This window comes from Fundulus heteroclitus, chromosome 21 (genome assembly GCF_011125445.2).
Source record: "Fundulus heteroclitus isolate FHET01 chromosome 21, MU-UCD_Fhet_4.1, whole genome shotgun sequence".
NCBI lineage: Eukaryota > Metazoa > Chordata > Actinopteri > Cyprinodontiformes > Fundulidae > Fundulus > Fundulus heteroclitus.
Window position 1 is genome coordinate 24,491,758 of NC_046381.1, and position 21,748 is coordinate 24,513,505.

The window sequence follows — 21,748 nt, forward strand, 5'->3', positions numbered from 1 at the left end:
GGGATGAACTAGCAACCTGCTAGCAACCCCCTCTTTCTCTCTAGCATGGAAAAGCAGGTGTAGAGACTTGATGGAAAGGTAAAGCTTCAACAAATACATACTTGCTAGCTATATTAATGTTAATATATTTAATTTAGATTTTTTTATATATTTTTAATTTTAAAATTTGTATATTTTAATGTTTACCTCAGCTCGTTGACGTTTTTCATAGGCCGACGTTCGACGTTTTTTCACCGTGTCCGTGGGCTCTGGGTGCCCCATTTTCAGGGTAGGAATGGCAACTGGTTTAAGCTGTAATTTTGATATATTGAATCCGATTGATGCTGCGAGATCAGGATTGTCGACAAAAGAATCTGCCGTGAAGTGATCAGCACACAGTTTGCTGTATTGGCTTGGACGCCACAGATTGTCCGGTTGATGTCTGTCTAATCTATTTACTTTTCGGATCCAAATTTGAAGCAAAACCAGGTCCTTCGGTTAATTAAACATTGCTTTTCCCGATCCAAAGCCCTTTCTACAATTGGCAGCAGTACAATACACCATTGTAATGACTTTTTAACTATCCTTTTAGACTACTTAACAATGTGTGAAGTAGTGGTTTTTGATAGCCGTTTGAGGACGTTTGTCTACCGTGACATCACAGCTGTTTTCGTCACGTGACTGCTCTCACCGGATTCTCGGATCCTGGAGGCGCCCAGCACACTGTGAAACTCTCTCGATTTTTATTACATGGAGCATTTTTAACGCGATTTCGACCAGCCACATAGATAAAAAAAAACGATAGTCTACCATCATACACAATAAAACTGCTCTAGGCGCACTCCTTTGTATTTGACCTTTAAGGGCCCAGGCAAGACGGTTGCTAAGCCAAAAAAAAGGAGTCCTCGTGGAGGTCGTCCTGGATGAGGCAGGCGGCGGAGCAACAACGCCCGACTAAAGTCTCTAGAAGGTCGGCCCCGACGAGGCAGAATCAGATGCCGCAGTCGGCAGGTCCGGCCGAACAGAAAAGTCAAAGGCGGGCACAGTGGTGGACGGCCCCGACGAGGCAGAGTCAAGTGGCCCGGAGACCGCAGTCGGCAGCTCCGGCTAAATAGGTCAGTCCGACGCGGGTGCCGTGGTGGACGGCCCCGGCGAGGAAAAGTCAGATGGCCCGGAGACCGCAGTTGGCGGCTCTAGCTAAATAGGTCAGTCCGAGGCGGGCGCCGTAGTGGACGGCCCCGACGAGGCAAGGTCAGATGGCCCGGAGACCGCAGTCGGCGGCTCCGGCTAAGCAGGTCAGTCTGAGACGGGCGCCGTGGTGGACGGTCCAGACGAGGCAGAGTCAAGTGGCCCGGAGACCGCAGTCGGCAGCTCCGGCTAAATAGGTCAGTCCGAGGCGGGTGCGGTGGTCGACGGCCCCGGCGAGGCAGGGTCAGATGGCCCGGAGACCGCAGTCAGCGGCTCCGGCTGAATAGGTCAGTCCGAGGCGGGCGCCGTGGTGGACGGCCCCGGCGAGGCAAAGTCAGAAGGCCCGGAGACCGCAGTCGGCGGCTCTGGCTAAATAGGTCAGTCCGAGGCGGGCGCCGTGGTGGACGGCCCCAACGAGGCAAGGTCAGATGGCCCGGAGACCATAGTCGACGGCTCCGGCTAAGCAGGTCAGTCTGAGACGGGTGCCGTGGTAGACGGCCCCGACGAGGCTAAGTCAAAAGATCTGGAGACCGCAGTCGGCGACTCCAGCTAAACAGGTCAGTCAAGGGTGCTGTCGGACTTCAGGTCTCGGTGGAAACCGAGGCTAGAGGTGGATCCTCCTGGACCCCCTCTTGAGGCTTGGGTGGGGGCAGGTCCTCCTGGACCCCCTCTTGAAGCTTGCGCGAAGGCAGGTCCTCCTGGACCCCCTTGTGAGACTTGCGCAGAGGCAGGTCCTCCTGGACTCCCTCGTGAGACTTGGGCAGAGGCAGATCCTCCTGGACCCCCTCGTGAGACTTGGGCGGAGGCAGGTCCTCCTGGACCTCCTCGTGAGACTTGGGCGGAGGCAGTTCCTCCTGGACCCCCTCGTGAGACTTGGGCGGAGGCATGTCCTCATGGACCCCCTCGTGAGACTTGGGCGGAGGCAGGTCCTCCTGGACCCCCTCGTGAGACTTGGACGGAGGCAGGTCTCTCTTGACCTCCTCGTGAGACTTGGACGGAGTCAGGTCCTCCTGGACCTCCTCGTGAGACTTCGACGTACTACAGGCTTCGGAAGGCGGCGCCGGGCTACAGGCTTCAGAGGGATCAGAGGTGGGGGGCAGGACCCAATGCGCCGGAGTGCCTGGAGCTTGCGCCGGGAGGAGCCAGACGGGGGAACAGAAGCTCTTTGAGGGGTAACAGCAGGTCCACGGGGAAGAAGGTCGTCTCGGTCACCATAGAAAAACTCCCACAACTGGTTCTCCTTGATGCATGGGGCTCAGCTAGGTGGAACGATGAGCCTCACTCGGGGGGCCAGCTGCGAGTCATGGAGGTGATGACCGAGACGACGAGAGGCTGAGCGGCTTCTCTCCCTGGGCTCCGGGGTGGCCGTAACAACGCCCACAAGAACCACCTGGGGAGTGGAGTCGGCCTGGATCGGTGGCGCAGGGTCCCGGGCAGAAGCCATCCTGGCATATCTCTCCTTCATCCGGCGTTCGCACATTTGCACATATGCGAGGATCTCTGGGTCGTCAACCCCTGCAGGCAAGCCCCATGTGGTTCCCGAGTTCATATTTTGACTGGGCCGTACTGTCAGGGTTTGTTTACCGAAGAACTCAGTAAGCACACACGGGACTAAAGTTTAAGAGTTTTTATTAAAGGAAGTATGCTGGATGACGGATGATGAAGACCAGAGGTTCAGGGCTGCAAATGAAATAAAAAAATGAAACGATTATCAAACGATTAAAACATTGAATTTGAATCGATTAATCACATAATGTCGATAGTTAACTCGAGATTAATTGCAAATGAATCGCACGTTTTATCCTTTTATTTCTGAAAGTGTAATAGCCTGTTTGGGCATTTTAATATGCAATTTTGCAATAAATTGCATATTTGCTTGTACAAAAAACATTTTTATTTTGTTATTTTTCAAGCACTTTTGAGAATTGGAATGAAAACATCCTAGTGCCAAATGTTAAACTCTGGACTATAATGACTAAATGACTAATCATGACGCCCTGATGTTTACACAATGTGTAATTAAATTTGTAAGTAAATACCTATTTGCATGCCGATATATTTTTTTGGCTCTTAAACAAAGATAGACATGGTATTAGGCATATACATATAAATTAATAAAAATTTTACATTTCAATAAAGTCATGTTTTATTGTTTGTTTTTTCACTCTCTCTCTTACACATCTGATTAAGCATTAAAATACGGTTTATGGGTTGGGTTTCTGCAATTTCATCAGCGTGTTAAAAGCTCATCTTCAGAACCAATGTCTGCTCAAAATGGTGATCTGCACCAAGTAATCTACTTTCAGCAGTTATTGGCGGTTATTGCACCGTAAACTGCAGAAAATATGTGCAGAGTTGCTCTGTCTGCCTTTACTACCGTCGGCTCCTATGGCGGAGGGATATTTCAGCTGGATACAAAGTGTCCAGTGCAGGCAGGTCTCTTAATTACTGCTATTTCATCACTTATTTTAGAGCCCAAATAAGTGATTTCACTTTCAGAAACGTGCCCAAAAAAACGCAACCCGTGACTCATGAAATTTACAAGCGCCTTGAAATAAATTCGCAAGCGCATGAAATAAACAGTCTGTGCAACAGTGAGCGCGCGTCTGTTTTGCCACAGTCTCTAGCACTCTTGAAACTACAGAAAGCGCCGAGGATAAAAGAAAGACAGTGCGGAGAGCACGGCGGGGAAAAAAACATTAGGGAACGGTGTGTGTGTTTTAAGGCGCAATTAACGGCGACAAAAAAAAAATGTCGGCGTTGTGGTCTAACAAAGTTAACGCGTTAATAACGCGTTAAAACTGACAGTCCTAATTTATATACATTTTTAAAAATCCATAATATTACTTATTCAGACCAGAGGGGGGGAAGAATGTATCCCCCCCCAGAGATAAAACATGAATGACCTGAGTGGGGGACGTCACAAACAGAGGGGGGGTAAATCTTCTTAATATTAATATATATATATATATATATATATATATATATATATATATATATATATATATATATATATATATATATTGGGGGTGCGTCAACCCGGCTGGGACATGGAAGGGGGTGCGCGGCTAAAAAAGTTTGGGAACCCCTGACCTAGTACGCTGTTGTTCTGAACAATGTCTAGAAGAGGGGTGTCCAAACTTTTTGCTACATGGGTCAGAATTGTCAAGTCAAAAGAACTTGAGGGCCAAAACAATTAAAAAAATTTTAAACCAAAAAAATTATGTTAATTTTTTATCTGCTCTACAAAATATGATCATTTAAATAAATAAATTAGTTAGATTTGTTCGCAGAAAGAATGACTTCACTTTTTAAACTCTACTGTGATATTGCTTTGAATACACTCCTTTCAGTTAAGGATTCATTCACACAGAATCAGTAGCATGCATAGTATGCCTGTTTGGTCTGTTGTTGTTGTTCTATTACCATACTGTGCCTATTCGTCAGTTATCTCCCAGCTATGAATATCTTTTCATCAATTTAAAATGAAAAACAATTTCATTGTAACACAAACACCTGCATATGTTGGGATTACAGTGAGTAAATAAGCTTGTTGATGCCTGTTAAACCCTGCCTATTGGTTTTGACAGTGACTGATGCTTTGACATGCAAGCCTTCTTTATTAAAATGGGTTAAGAGTTGCCATCATTTTGGGATAACCAGCACGTAAATGTCAGTGGCTGTGTAATTTGTTATTGTCATTATTTATTTCTAAAGGTCCATTTTATTGGGTTTCAATAACTGTAAGTACGATAGTGTTCACAACAAGATATTCACTCGGCATTTACTTCACACAATACACATCCACAAAAATGCTCCTGAAACACTTGGACGCAGGCAGAACCAAGTGGTGTGTGGCCAAACAAAACCCGTGGAACTGTGTCTCTGTATGAATCATCTGGTATTTTCACAATAACTGCTTTCAACAGCCCCAACAACCGGTAGCTTCATGTAATATCTTATAAATTGATGCTTGTTCTGATATAGAGTTTCTGAATGATTCTGTGTGGTCAGACTGGCCTGTTAGTATTGATTCTCAACTTCAGGACCCATATGCAAAAATCACTCAGAGAAGATAAGGTAGAAAAAGTCTTCAGCGTCTTCACTGGTCTTTTTTAAATCATTGAGTTTCAATACACCTGAAATGATGCTGCCAGAGTCCTAACCAATAGATCATATCCCCCAGCTCTTTATTAGTGGATCCCTTTTGGCCAAAGAATAGATTTTAAAATATTGCTATTGTTTTTTAAAGCACTAAATGGTCCTTTGCATGCAGAGCCTTCTATAGAGACCTGCTCAATCACTGCTCCCAGGACTAGAACTAAACAAGGGGAGACCTCATTTGGTTTCTATGTTTCTCAGCTTTGGAACAAAGTCCCTGAAAACTGGAATGTGTAGAACCCGGTGGCTTTAAACCAGGAGAACTAGATTTTTTTTGAGGATATCTGTATTTTAACATACGTTTCGTTTGTGCAATGCTCCAATGCTTTATTTCTTTTTTGATGTCCTATGAAACACTTTGTATATGAATAGTTCTATGACAATTAATCTTGTCTTGCCTTGCAATGTAGACTTTCCCAGATTGTTTAATGGCCTACTCATCTTTTTGTGTGCAAACTTCTGAATTTGAAGTGAAACTCTCTCATTATTATGGCATTGTGGAGATCCTAACTGACCCAAAAACAGGTAAACTTTAGTTTGATTTAATGTGGGACTGTGAGAAAAAAGAATAGTGTATATTTTGCAGTGTACATAAATATCTTATATGTGTCATTTTTTAAAGCAGATGTTGAAATATGTAAAATAAAAACTATACTATTAAAAAAACAATAAAATCTTTCAAAATCAGCTAATGTGATTAGCTTATCAGCAGGATTTGTGTAAATGGTAGTGTCATTCATATGTGTGTTACTGTAGGGATGCATTAAGAAGTCTTCTTTCTTTTAACCATTACTGGACTGCCTAGGAAGTCAAATGTCATGATGCACTAATTGGGTTGCTTTATACAAAAATCCACACAGGTTGTCTAAACCACAAAGTGCTGATAGAGGTGGTGTACTGGCACATGTATATATTTCCAAACCAGTTCCCAGGTAGCCCTAAATATTGCAACTGTGTTTGATGCGGTGGTTTATTGGAATTTTGGACACCATTCTTTTTCCAAACAAATAATCACATTTGTTGTTTCACAGTAACTGAGCTCAAGAGCACAAACATCCCGCCAACACAGCTCTTTTTAGCTGCTAATTATTCTCCTCAGCATACATATTCATGATCACTGTGATTGCTTCTGTGAACTGAGGGGAGGAGAATTGTCTTTTTGTTTTCAAGGTTTTTTATCCCTTTTCATTTACATTCTTTGCATGTCAATACTAAGTATTGCTTGCGTGGCTATTAAAGTCAAAGTTAAAAAATTTCAAACCACAGCTAATATTTCCTATCACAAGAAATACTTGTGATCCTGGCTTAAAGTTATATTCATAATTAATCACAAAAGGTATGCTTTCTTTGTCTTTGAATAAGTAAAATTCTTACCAGAAAATGATTTAATTATTCATTGTGTTCTCACAGACGCCACTGCAGCTTTTCTCCTAGAAACAGAGGTTCTGTAGAAAGCTTTTGAATACTAAAAGAGAACAAATCAACCCTATAGTAATACTTTTACATCTAGTGGCATTTGCTGAGAACCACTGATGGCATATTGCTATTTTCAGCTTCAGGGAGACTGCAATTTTTCTATTTTCATTTAGATTTTTGGTATTTTGCTCTAGATATATGTTCTGCAGTTATTAGAAAAGACCGTGACAACAGCACTGCTTACATTTAAATTCTGCACAATCTACTTTTCATAACGCAGTGGAAAACTAACAGGTCTCACTGACTGTGTTAGGTTCCAAGTTAAAAGCCTTCCTTATCTTATTTTGATATGCTTTGTAAGCAGATACATTTATCTATATAAATTTGTGAATCCAATTATTTCAGCGTTAATAAATTTGTTTTATGATGAGAATTTCCTGTATAGAAAATATGCTTTGTCACTATGAAGCCTATGAATCTTTGTATAGGATCACCATAAAGTTTCCTTGGTGATACACAAAGAACCCTTAAGGGTTAGGTTGGATTTTTTCAAGGGAAGTTCTGTGAAGTTATCAGTAATAGTTCCTTTACCTGTGGTAGAACAATTTCTTCTGGCTGGGACCTCGTTAAAATTTACATAAATCCTTGCATGGATTAAATCTAATAAGCTATTCAGAAATACTCAATTTATTTTAACTGGCTTTGGCTATTTAATACCACGTAAACTAAAAATACTCATATCAGTAGGATGCAACGCTACATTAGTACATATTAACAATGTATCATTCCACAACAGCCAGTAAAGTTTGGTGTTTTTGCCTGGCTGAGTGACATTTGTGTTTCTATCAGGAGTTGTGTTGTTTAAGCCTGATGGCTGTCTCAATCCAGCTGTGACTAGTAAATGTGTTTAGCTCTTATAAAGGGAGTCAACCTTTACAGTTCATGTCAGACTGTCAGTTTTGCAACAGCATCAAAGTAACATGGGCTCTTCCCTCATTAACCTGTGATCAATTAAGCTGTTAAAAGGCCTGGAGTTGATTCCAGGTGTGGCGTTTGCATTTGGAAGCTGTTGCTGTGAAAACACATGTGGTCAAAGGAGCTCTCAATGGAGGTGAAACAGACCATCCTGATGCTGAAAAAAGAGGAAATCCATCAGAGAGATAGCATAAATGTTAAGAGTGGCCAAATCAACAGTTTGATACATTCTGAGAAAAAAAAGACAGCACTGGTAAGCTGTAAACTCAGAGGCCTGGACGTGGCATGGAAGACAATAGTGATGGATGATCACAAAATCCTTTCCATAGTGAAAAAAAAACCTTCACAACATCCACTCAAGTGAAGAACATTCTCCAGGAAGTAGGTGTGTCAACATCTAAGTCTACCATAAAAAGAAGACTTCATGAGAGTAAATCTGTAAAACATGGTGGTGGCAGTGTGATGGTATGAGCATGCATGGCTTCCAATGACACTGGATCACTTGTGTTTATTGATTATGTGAAAAAAGACAGATGCAGCCAGATAAATTCTGAAGGGTATAGGAATATACTTGCTGCTCAAATTCAGCCAAATGCAGCAAAGTTGATTGGATGGCGCTTCACAACACAGATGGTGATGATCCACAACATACTGCAAAAGCAACACAAGAGTTTTTTTAAAGCAAAGAAGTGGAATATTCTGCAATGGTAAAGTGAATGACCAGACCTCATCCCAATCAAGAATGCATTTAATTTGCTCAAGACATAACTTAAAGGCAGAAAGACCCACAAGCAAGCACCAACTGAAGACAGCTGCAGTAAAGACCTGACAAAGCATCACAAAGGAGAAAACCCAGCGTTTGGTAATGTTCATGGGTTCCAAACTTCATGTAGCCATTGCCTGTAAAGGATTCTCAACATAATATTGAAAAGTAACATTTTACTTAGGGTTATGTTTATATGTCCAATTACTTTTGAGCCCCTGAAATGAGGGGTGCTTGTATAAAAATAGATACAATTCCTACATGTTTAATCATATATTTTTGTTCAACCCCTTGTATTAAACCTTAAAGTCTGCACTTCAATTACATTGTAGTTGTTTAATTTCAAATCCAACGTGGTGGCATGTAGAGCCCAAATCATGAAGATTGTGTCACTGTCCAAATATTTATGGGCCTTACTGTACCTAACCTAAACCTAATCAACATCTCAGTCCTACACCTAACCCCTAGCCCAGAAAAAAAGAATATGAGGACCAAAGAAAAATGTACTGCCTTTACATCAAAGTCTTCACTTTACTAGTAGAATGCACAAAATTTCTTCTCACTCAGCTGCAAGTACAACTAAGCACACACACACACGCACACACACACACACACACACAGAGTACCTGTGCAGGCAGAGATAAGCTGTGCCTTATTTTATTGTTGCTTAAGGCTGATCTGTGATTCAGATATTTATCTCTGTGGATTATTTTGTCCACAGAGATAAATATCGTGACCCGACCCCAGATAAGCAGAAGAAGATGGATGGATGGATAGATTATTTTATCCTTAGAAAAATATTCAAGTTAATCTTGCATGTACAACTATACAAATATTATTTGTATTTTTTGTTTTAGTTTTATTTATACTGATTTATTTAATTTTGTCTTCTTTACCATTTCTCGCAGATTTCTTTAAAGTGTTAATAGCGTGGGGTTAAAGACCCCACCAGGCATTTCCCTTTTCCAGGCTTTTCTCGGCTGGTTGAAAAACAACTCGTGCCATTTAATGATGAGTGGAGCGGGGCCGAGTAGGGTGGGCAAATCGAGTAGCAGGGGCAGATTTAGGAAATTTGGGGCCCTAGGCAAAGAAAGGGATGGGGCCCTCTGAATTGTGAAGACAAAACATAAAACAGACCCATTATACAGATACAGAAATTTTATTAGGATAGACATACATTATTTTTCTACCTTTTGTCCCTCAATTCTTGTTGTTTTCCTCTCTATTCAATTCAATTTTATTTATATATTCATGAAACATGTCATCTCAAGGCACTTTACAATGTCAAGTTCAACCATGTTATACAGATTGGGTCAAATTATACAGGTTGGTCAAAAAAATTCCCATATAAGGGAACCAGTTGATAGCATCAAAGTCCCGGCAAGCAGCATTCCCTCCTAAAGAAGCGTAGAGCCACAGGGAGAGTCGTCTGCATTGTCCATGGCTTTGCTGCAGTCCCTCATACTGAGCCAGCATGGAGCGACAATGGAAAAAACCCCACCCATTAGCGGGAAGGAAAACCTCCAGCAGAACCGGGCTCAGTATGAACGGTCATCTGCCTCGACCGACTGGGGGTTACAGAAGATGGAGCAGAGACACAACAAGGCAGACGAAAAAAGCACAGAAGCAAACATTGATCCAGTAATCAGACAGCTGATTGGCCAGAGCTGGGTCATCTTCAGGAAGTCCACTGTGCTGACTGCTTACCAGTAGAGTGGGTGGTGGTGAACTCAATCTGATGGAACAACATCATCATCAAAGCCTGGCTGGATAATTGTGGAAATCTCTCTGCCACAGCCCATTTCTGTCTCAACAGGCTCCAACGTTGCTGCTGATTGCGGCTTTCTGCTGCAGCTGCTGCAGTGAAGAAACCGAATGCAGAAACTTTGGATAACTTTGACAGCAGCTTTCTACTTTTCTCCTTCATTTTCTTCTTTTCAGGACCCCTAGGATAGCTTCTTCCATTTTTATTTCATTTTTTTTTTCTTCTCTCTCTTCGTCCCGTCTCCTTCTTTGTTTTCAAATGTTTTGCCGTCTCCCTAGACCTTTCTGCACATGCGCAGCAAATGGACTGATCCAATGTAGCGGAGACTGTGGGGGGGGGGGGGGGGGGGAGACACACTCAATATTATAAGCATTCTGATGGCATTTTAGCGAAAGGATTGTAATCAAAAACATAATTAATGTGCACAAATAAGTGATAGATGTATTAACCATACATATAAAATTAGTTTTAGGGGGCCCCCAGGAACTTGGGGGGCTTGTATTTAGTGATCGCCCGTATGCCTTGCCACATGCTCCTGGTGTTGCTGACGTCATGGTAAAGATCCTGGATTTTCTGACTGTGGCTCCGCTTCGCTAACCTGATGACATGGTTCAGGTGGCTCTCGCTGACCTCAATGCCTCCTTGTCACCAGACATCTTATCTCACGTGTTGGTAGAAATGAGGGGGAACAGTTTTCATATTGCCCTGGTTAAAATCTCCAGCAATGATGAAAACGCTCTTCGTGTGTGCAGATTGCAGCTTGGAGATAGTCCGATAGAGATCACTCATAGCCTCTTTTGTATTAGCGCTGGGAGGCACATAAACAGCTGTGATGCTAACAACAGTAAACTCTCTAGGCAGGTAGAAAGGTCTGCAGTTAACAGTCAAAATCTCTATATCCGGAGAGCAGCGGCTGGCGACAGATCTTGCATTTTTACACCAGTTGTTGTTGATGTAAACACATCAACAACAACTGTCACCAAGGGGGAGTTAGCTTCCCCTTGATGACACCACGTGTTTGTGGTGTCACCAAGGGGGAGCTAACTTCCCCTTAGCTCAGGCATAAGCCATAGTCTTGTAGCTGGTAGCTTAGCAGCTAAAGATCATTGTAGCCACTCAGCTAGTAGTAGGCCTGGCTTTAACGCACCATCACATCACCCCAGATCCATTTCAATGCTGTTACATCATTTGCTTGTCTCATTTGGCATTGGCAGGGAGGATTTGGCAAGTCTTGGTACAACAAGTCATTGCTACAACCTAACTTATCAACTATCCTGCTTAACCCACAAAGCATTTTCTTAAAAAAGCATACTTGCAAAAAATAAATAACGAACCATACACAAACTTCCGTACTTTTGGTGCAAAGTTTATATATTATTGTGAAAGCATTCTTTATATATAGCAGCTTCCTTAAACTTTTTCTTAGCAGTGTCCATAAAGACAAGTCAAATTAAAAATACATTTGAGAAAAGTTAGAAGTGAGAATCCCGCAGTGCTGATTCCTAGAGAAAGCTGAAGGAAAATCTGAAAACTTTTCTTGTCTGTTTTAGATCGAGGCTTGCAGTAAGGAGGCAGAGAAGATAGATTCCCTCATCAACTACGCCAGCCCCACCCTGGTCTCCCATGTCCCCCTGTCAGCCTTCCTCAGCTCCGAGATCAAGACCTCCTCCATCCATTCCGGAGGCTCACTACCTTCACCTGTCCACCATATCCTCTGGTTCTTCCTGGCTTTCATCATCACAGCACCTCTCAGACTTCTGGAGGTTTAAGCTGATTCCTACCCCCCAGTTTCTCCCTCAGTAACTCTGTTTTTTCCCAAAGTGTCCCAATGCTTGCACTGTTTGGGCTGCCATGGAGTGGGGCAAGGCAACAATTATGACAATCATTCCCAGTGACTCTCTTGCGTTTTAAACAATCAAGCTGGTTTAAAAATTGTTATTATAGACTGTTTTAAAAAGTATTTTTCAGCGATGAGTTACTCACTGAGTTTCTCCATAGTGGAGGTTGCTTACGGGTGTGTGTGTGTGTGTGTGTGTGTGTGTGTGTGTGTGTGTGTGTGTGTGTGTGTGTGTGTGTGTGTGTGTGTGTGTGTGTTTGGCCTCTAAGGAATATTTAGCTTCAAACCAACAGTGTTAATTCAGTCTCTGAAAGGTGTAAAGGTTGATAACTCTGTTTGTCTCTGCATGCATGCGTGTGTGTGTGTGTGTGTGTGTGTGTGTGTGTGTGTGTGTGTGTGTGTGTGTGTGTGTGTGTGTGTGTGTGTGTGTGTGTGTATGACTGATTGATCTAAGGCAGATAAAGGAAAGATACCCTAATCTGACAGGACATCTGTCTGACAAGTAATTCACACAGAATTAGTCCGTCACATGTACACAGATCCATGTTTTACATACTTACTAAAGACCTTGTATTGACTCCATTCATTTTCAACCCTTTCTAGGACTTAACCTTAACCCTAACCAGTACATAACTAACCTTAACCCAAACTCAATAGACACCTTGGACCTAAACCCTTGCCCTAAACAAGAGTATCAGTCCTTGCTTTCCAAAAATATCATCACTTGGCTGGTAAAATACAAAAACATGGTTCTTACTTGGCAGCAATTACAAGCACACACATACACAGTTACTGTGATTGAACAGGTCTGTGTTTACAGTGAGCGAGACATTAGGGGGTCAGAGTAACTTTTATTTGATTCAATCTAAGTGTTGACCACAGGTACAGTACATTGTACATGCATGTGAGGTCCATGTGGACAGAGTGTTTGAACCTTAGCAGTGTTATGGACAGAGTCAGGTCCAACATACCGATCCAGCCTTTAAAATCAGATCCAATTTCTGATCAAATAAAAGTGCCCTAATTTCATAGAATACCAATAGTGTCACAAAAGCTAGGGAGTATATACACCCAAAATATTAATATGCATGTAGGAAAAATAAAACAATTAGTAAATGTGGCTATATGAAGATTTATTACAGTCAAAAAACTGTATTTAATTTTAACCATTGCTCATTTTAAGAAGAATGTGGTTGATTTATTTCAATGTAATTTAATTATTATTTTAATTGTTATTTTTCATTGCTTTTATCTTCAGATTTAACTTTTTGATCTTTTCACAGTTTTTCCTGATCTAACTCTTTATTTTACCTTTTCTTATCTTTTCATTCTCATTCTCATTTCACACAGACCTTCAGAACAATAAAGGCAAGACAGAAAAAAACAAAGAACAATAACAGCTTGAGGCCACATAAGATAAAGATGAAAAAATAAAAAGCTAATATAGTGACAGACAAAAGAAATTTCATTGCCATGTCCAACTTTCGGTAGATATTTTAATGTATTTTGACAATCAAATTGGAAAGGATTTTGTAAATTATTTGATTTGCAAGGAGCTGGTACATTAAGAGTTAAATCCTGAGTGCATTGATATTTTACAGGATTGTTTGCCAGAAAAAGATAAAGTTCAACAGACAAAGGATGCTGGTATTAGACGGCATTAGCAGCACGTTGCGAAATTTGTTGGGGCTCACACTTAGGGTTTAAATGAGACTCTGTGGTTGTATGAGAGGTGTACTGATTGTCCTGGAACAGATTGGTCAGCTTGTTTTGATCTTCATGCTTTATGTTGCCGTTCCAGACAGCTTTGCTTTTTGCATGTTGAATAATTGAAACACCCATCACTGGGCTTAATGAATTCACATTCAAGTCACACCATTCTTGATGGGTGTGTGTCTGTTTTAGTTGATATATTTTTAAAGATAAATAATATCCACAGTCTGTCATTTTGTTACTATCTGCCTTTTGCCTTACAATCAGACATGTGCATGGACATTTTTGGGGGAAGTTGCTCCAGCCCATCAAATTAATCATAAATTTAAAGAAAAAACACAGCAGGATATATTTAACATACAGTACATTTTTATTGTTTATATTATTTGTTAACAGCATCAGTACATGTCTAATCAAACAGAAAAACTTGAATGATCAAATTGAATGAATAAATCAATAACAGGCAAAAACAGACAGAACAAGGCCACATTGTGAAAGCTTTTTAATAACCAAACAATTAATTAAATAATCGGCATAAAACTATCACAACTCTGCTCTGAAACAGTTAAGTAAAAAAAAAAAGTATCCAATATATTCTAGAAAATACAACTACTGAGGTAGTTGTACGCCGCGCACTCTCTATATGAAGGAAAATTGGCCTCCAGCAGAAAGGGCACTTTTCACATCCAGAGGGAAAAGGGGGCTATCTGTGCATGTGCTTGCTTATAAGTGTGTGTTTCCTTTTTTATCCTTTTAATTACATATTAATTTATTTTCAGGGTTTATTTACTCACATTTGTTTTTTTTTTGTGTGGCACTGCTGTTGTTCCATACTAATCTGAACTGATCAGTAAGCGTAGCTCCAGGTCTGGCTGAGACATGAGATGTTATATAAAACATTGGTCAGTTTTGCCATGATGACTTTGAGCTTTTCTTCAAAATAGGTCTGCTAACACTTCATCTGATGTGGGGCGCACCAAATTTAAACACAAGAACTGGATTGTGAATGTGTGAAGGTACATCAGTAAAATGATTGTAACTAAAGAGCTTTTCTTGTATTCTACCCCAAGGTAAATGGTCCCTTATGATGTAGTTTATAAAGGCTGGACCTTCTGTCTCTTTGTGTGATGCCAGTAGCTTTGGAAAGAACTTTTTGTCACTACAGACAATATGAATGAGAAGCCATTAAAATAACAAAAGGACAATCAACTGGTTCCTACCTACTGCAACTGTAGGCTGGAGACGAGTTTTTTCACTATATGCCTTGCGTATAGAGTCTTATATGAAGTATTATTAAAGATGCAATACATTTATGTTTGTTCAGAAATGTCTCTATATTTGATATGAATCTGATAATGTGTAATAATGTCTTCTGTTTTTAAAACTAATTGTTGTGTATTATTATTATTATTACAAGATGAAGATATGTCTTGATTCCAGGTTTGTACTCCCAAGTGTGTTGTCTTGCCCTTGTGTTTGTGTCTGCCTGCACAGAACAATGTGTCCCTATCTAACAGTATTACTGTGCTGGGCAGATATGTAGCAGGGAACCTCGACCATGGCTCCTCCTTCTGTTATGTTTTCCATTTTCATTATCATATAAAGTTATAAAATATGGATCTGGTCTCTGTGTTCTTTGGACCCTTATGGATTTAATTCAAACATTTTGTTTGGGATCAATACCTTTTATCTCATATCTTTATTTAAGAACAACTACAAGTCCTACTGATTGGAAAATATGTCTCAAGAATGATTTCTCAGGAGTTTACAGTTGAACGATTGTCAATATTGCTAATGTTTAAAATGCCTGGTCTTACAATTAAATTTGTAAAAGTTTTATATACCTTTAAATTATTGTGGTATCGGTATTCGACAATTATTGACATGGCAGCTGACAAATGTTTACAAGGAAGACTGTGCTAGGTCCCTGACCTTACTGCAAGGAATATGTGGTGCAAAATGCAACATTCATTCATTCATTCGTTTTCCGAACCGCTTTATCCCTCATGGGGTCGCGGGGGGTGCTGGTGCCTATCTCCAGCATTCACTGGGCGAGAGGCGGGGTACACCCTGGACAGGTCGCCAGTCTGTCGCAGGGCAATACAGAGACAAACAGGACAAACAACCATTCACGCACACACTCACACCTAAGGACAATTTGGAGAAGCCAATTAACCTAACAGTCATGTTTTTGGTCTGTGGGAGGAAGCCGGAGTACCCGGAGAGAACCCACGCATGCACAGGGAGAACATGCAAACTCCATGCAGAAAGACCCAGGGGTGTCAAAATGCAACATGTACAGCATATTTTGTCAGTCTGAATAAGAAAAGCTGCATCAAAATCTATAAAATGGTGTTGTGTCCTCGGTTTTCCATCAGATATTAAGTCTGGCCAGGAAAAAGTGTTTCATTTGGGAAAGTTTTCGTTTTTGACACTGAATCAATGCAGTCTTGTTTAGGTTAACTGTAGAGTATTGTGCAATTATACACTGTTTAAAGCTATTTAATGTTTATTAAATAACTCTGTTAAGTATTTTCTGGTGATGATCAGCTCTTAAGCTGATATAAAGACAATGGTTAAAGGGATGAATTTGAGCACTAGCGATCTTTTAACAGCAAAACCTGCACACACATAGAATAATGGAGTGACAAACTTCTTTTTAAAGTCCAAGAATTTAATAACAGAAATAGAATGAACATCCAGAGAACATCACTATGTAATGCTGTTTATCTGAATTAACACCATATTTCGATTAACAAATCCTCTCTACAATCCTCACAATGCAAAGCCCAAGTTAAACAAAACATGGATGATGGATCTTTGATGAAATAATATTTGTTCAAGTTAAAGAACCAAAGTTCACCTTAAAGAATGTGAATCGTGGTTAAATTATCTTAACTAATTCAGAACGAAATTTGACATGTGTTTCAACTCATTCAGAATGCAAAGCACAAGTTAACCAGAACATTGTTTTGAGAAAATAACATCCTGGTTACTGATTTGCCCAGAAAAATCATTTAAACCCTTATTATCAAGTTTGTTAATGCGATTCTCCCTACGGGCATCTGAGGTTGCTGTAGAAAATCGGTGGCTAAGAGGTTACAACATAGAGTTATAAAAATTTCCTTTACACCAACATTAATATTCAATATTAATGCGGGGATATGGCTCATAGCACCATCGAAGGATGGCGGAGCTGAACGATTAAGCTTTGTGCTTTAAAACAAACTCCTTTTGAAATGTCCAGGACCAGATGTTAGCTGGGCTAATAGCATTAAGGTTAGTGTGAGCTACCTGTTAGCCTTTTTTTCTAAAGCATTATGTGGCCAACGAGCTACAGACATTTCCCAATAAACCTTTTTACTTCACCCTCAGCTCCCTGTCCAAACCTGTCTCTTGTCTCGTGTCAGTTCTGTCCAGTTTGGCCATTCACGGAAGGAGCGTTGAAGGAGGGAAGTTGTTGGCGGGCTAGCGCTTAGCTCTGCAGCACCATGTGGTCGAGGTTGGAGGCCTGATGTCCCGCAGACAGCCTCTGACCCCGGTTGCTGTCACGATTTAAGTAGATTTCTCCTCAGCATGGGGAAGTGGCTCCTGTGCCGGCTTTTCAGCTCTCCGTTGCCTGGAACCAGCTCCGTCTAGGGTCCGCTGAGAAAGCTAAACAAAGCTGGCATAGACAGATTCCTTCACTTCGGCATCTGTTTTTAAGCAGAAGTGAGAGACCTATCTTTGAATCGGCTGGCAGTTTCTCTCGATGCCAGGGAGGAACTGAGTTTCAAAAAGGCTCATTTCTCACTTAGCTCGTGGCCTCTTCCAGGCCCCATGCATGGCTCCTGCAGGGCCTTCAGTCACATGGCTACTGAGGAAGGAGACCCCCCCTCTCCTTGAGTGCTGGTCATCTGTTATTGGAGGAGTGTGTGGAGAAGAGAAGAGAGAGACTGAAGCAGAGGTGTGCTGTGACTTTTATCTGCAGGGAGTGGTCACAGCTGACCTCCTGCTGAGAGAGGCCCTGAGAAGGAGAGAGAGAGAGGCCGTCCTTCCGGCCATGTCCCCCCATGTCGGCAGCAGGACAGAATTCCTGTTACCTTCTCCATACTACTGTTCAGAATTCAATCCGAGATCAATTATTGATCATGGCTTTAAGATAAGATAAGATAAGATAGTCTTTATTGATCTCACAATGGAGAAATTCACTCGTCACATCGGCTCATACAAGAAGGTGCAGAGTAGGGAAGGTGCATTCAGTTATATGCAGTGAATCTTCATATATACAATGGATCAAAAAGAATACCAAAAAAATACAAAAAGAAATAGGAATGGGCATATGATGTCTTATTTACATTCATAGTGGTCTATATATATATATATATATATATATATACTTATATATATACATATACCTATACGCCTACATACATACGTACCTACACGTATATATGTGCATATACATTCGTGTATACATTTGTACATATATACATACATGTGCACTGACATATGTTCAGGTGTTGATAGCAGCAGAAGTCACTACATCAGGATTATTGCACGGGTTGTAGTACAGTGTATTAAATAGATTATTGAACATTAGTTATTGCACATTAATTATTACAGTTATGGTTACAGTTATAGTGCAGGATTGTATAATCTGATAACAGCAGGAATGACTGACCTGCGGTGGCGCTCCTTTTTACAGACAGGATGTCTAAGTCTGGCACTAAAGGAGCTGCTTAGCTCCTCTACAGTCTGATGCAGGGGGTGGATGGTGTTGTCCATGATGGATGTGAACTTGGACAACAACCTCCTGTCAGCCACTTCCTCCACAGAGTCCAGAGCGCAGCCCAGGACAGAGGTGGCCTTCCTCACCAGCTTATTCAGCCTCTTTCTGTCCCGCTCTGTGCTGCCGGGGGCCCAGCAGACGACAGCGTAGAGGAGGGCTCAGGCCACAACAGAGTCATAAAAGGTCTTAAGCGTGGGGCCTGCTCACTCCAAAGGACCTCAGCCTCCTCAGGAGGTGGAGCCGGCTCTGGCCCTTCTTATACAGGGCGTCGGTGTTGTGAGTCCAGTCCAGTTTATTAGTGACGTGAAGACCCAGGTATTTGAAACTCTCCACAGTTTCTATGTCCTGCCCCTGGATGTTCACAGGTGAGTGAGGTGGGGGTCTTTTCCTGAAGTCAATCACCATCTCCTTGGTCTTACTGGTGTTTAAGCACAGATGGTTTTTCTCACACCAGTCAGTCCATGATGACTGACCGGTACTCCAGCTCGTTCCCCTCAGACACACAGCCCAGAATGGCCGAGTCATCAGAGAACTTCTGAAGGTGGCAGCTGTCCGTGTTGTTAGTAAAGTCCGAGGTGTAAAGGGTGAAAAGAAACGGCGATAGAATGGTGCCCTGGGGGGCCCTGGTGCTGCATTATTATAGCATAACAAGAGTTATGTCAGTATCTACTAAAAATAGAGCAATTTAATACAAATACCAAACTCCTAATCACCAATGGGGAATTTTGCCTTTGTTCATACTATAAGACAAAAGACAATAAAACACCACAGTAACACAACACCAGTCAGTTTACACATTTTATGGGCAGCTCACAAGCCCACTGGGTTGCATTAAACAATACTAACTGTTAGCTGGATTACCGGATACTCACTTCACATAATGGTAATGCCTGGCCCATTGCTGGTCAAGCTCATACAATCAACCCACATGCCATAATTGTAACATTACATTAAATTAAACATAGTAACAGAAGTGCAACAGGACTGTAACACCAACAAAAACAAACATTTAACTTCATACTGTTACCAGTATGGAGGAGAAAAGCTAGCTCTGAGTCAAACTGGAGCTTCTTCTGCTCTCTTCCCTGGAAACATGAGGCCAATGTTAATCCTCGTTTTGTGTCTTCCCCTTATCTGACAACTTATTAGAAAAAGACTGCTGTGGTTTTTTTTGTTTTTTTTGTGTGTGTTGTAAAAATGGGTCTTGATCATCGTCAAGTCAATGCGGCACTGGCATTTATGGGCATGGAGGGGCTAAGCCTTGAGTGGCAGCTGTTCAAATGGACTTACATATACGGCAGGCCCGGCTTTGTAAATGAGACTGGAGAACACCACAGCGAGACGATGTGTGACATTATACCATAGTCCATCTAAAAAGATACCTGGAGATCTTCATAACACAATTTTTTAGTTCCTTCTGTCTAAAATAATGAAATTTTGCTTATTGCTCCTTTTAATAAAATATTTTGAGTAGTGAAGTCCGCTACAATTCTAGGAAGCTTGTCGTTATGCCTTCCTTTCAGGCCCAGCATAGTTTTGTAATCTGTTGTTCTGTTCTTTCATGAAGTGCAATTGGCCACACACTGTGCCCACTTCATCAGATGATCTCTGAGTCTGCCAGTCACTGTGGTAGGAAAATCAAACAATAACTGACTTCCCAGACTTATTGAATAAGGAAACGGTGAAGTGGTCACATTCCAGCACTTGATCAGAGCGCACCACTGATTGATGGGTTGGGCAGACGCCTTTATGGTTGGGCAGGTTGCGCTGTGCGTCTTTGTTCTGAGCGTCGTTTCAGAAAAAACGGCTGATCTACACTGAGTAGAAAGCTGCTACTCTGAGTAGTTCTACATCACTCTGTCATGCTCAGCGTTTCTGGTTTAAGAACAGATGATATAAGTTAGGTAACTAAGCAAGAGCGTCCAATGAGTTGAACGTGAGCAGGAGCATGAAAAAAAGTCCGATCAATGGAACGCAAATAACGTGATTCACCATGGCAACGGCAGGAACTAAGCTTGGAAGTGCGCATGTCCTGCGAGTAGAATTAGAAATTTTTAAAGAAGACATATGGACAATATTAAACCATAAGAAACAATGTTGTTGCTGCTGAAAACCGCGAGAGAGATTTGTTGAAAAGGCAATGCATGTGCAATATGAAAGTCATGTGATGGAGAATTGAAGCTGTTTTCTCACGCTTCACTCGTTCAACTCAAAAGGGGGAGTGTGTGTGTGTGTGTGTGTGTGTGTGTGTGTGTTGATTTCTAAAAGCATTGAATGGACATGGCAGCAAATCATGACGAAGTGCAGTTTAACCAGGTAAGGTTAAGTTAAAAGTTTTCTTATGTTTAACGGTACTCAACTAAAGCATGAATTGGCTATATTTAACATATGCAATTAATGATGGGATGCTGTGTGTTGTATGTTGTGCCAGTTCATACGTGACAAAAGCTGCATCAATTCGGGACGTAACGGACTGCGTTACCCATGATGCAATGTGGTCAAAATGGCCACCAACTCATGTAGTTCATACGTGACAAAAGCTGCATCAATTCGGGACGTAACGAACTACGTTACCCATGATGCAATGTGGTCAAAATGGCCACCAACTCATGTGGTCAAAATGGCCACCAACTCCCATCACGCAACACGGCAAAATGGCCGCCGATCAAGATAAGGTTGCTATGGTGATGGCTATAAAAGCCGATCACCCACGAAAATCTTTCTTCTTCCCTGGCTGTTAGCCAACCCGAGAAGACACGCACAGCTGATTCCGTTGGGGTGATTCCCCGCCACGTGTTCGATTGCTCGCTGGACCGAGATTTTTCGACGCAACGGTTATTCCCTGCTTTATAACAGGAGGTCGACTTAAATAAGTACTTTTAAATTCCCTCTGATCAAAAGACTGAGAGACGCCGGATCTCCCAGTGATCGAAGAGGACCCCGCTTTGTCTGGCCAGCAAAGCGACTGTTGAACCCGGAGGAAGAAACGAAGCAGCTTCTTCCCCGTCTCGCTGCAGCCTGTGGACAACTGCGCTCGTCGAGGCGCGTCCAGAAAGCCACACTCGGAGCGCTCCAAATCCAGCCCCGAGGCACCTCAAAGTAACGGGTTTTTCCCCTTTTATTTCTGTTTCACCAACAGGGTGTTTAGAAGTGCCTGGGCAGGCGTAGAACTTTGTAGGT

General features: G+C 41.8%; 1 protein-coding gene across 1 annotated transcript in view; it reads left to right on the plus strand.

The window, feature by feature from the left end:
* reck (reversion-inducing-cysteine-rich protein with kazal motifs) overlaps window positions 1-15,416 on the plus strand; it is a 187,806-nt gene extending 172,390 nt beyond the window's left edge. The window contains exon 21 of the mRNA XM_036125403.1: window positions 11,798-15,416. Coding sequence (XP_035981296.1) covers window positions 11,798-12,016 — 219 coding nt within the window. The 3' untranslated portion in view covers window positions 12,017-15,416. The remainder of the gene's footprint in view (window positions 1-11,797) is intronic.
* Window positions 15,417-21,748: the final 6,332 nt, after the last annotated feature.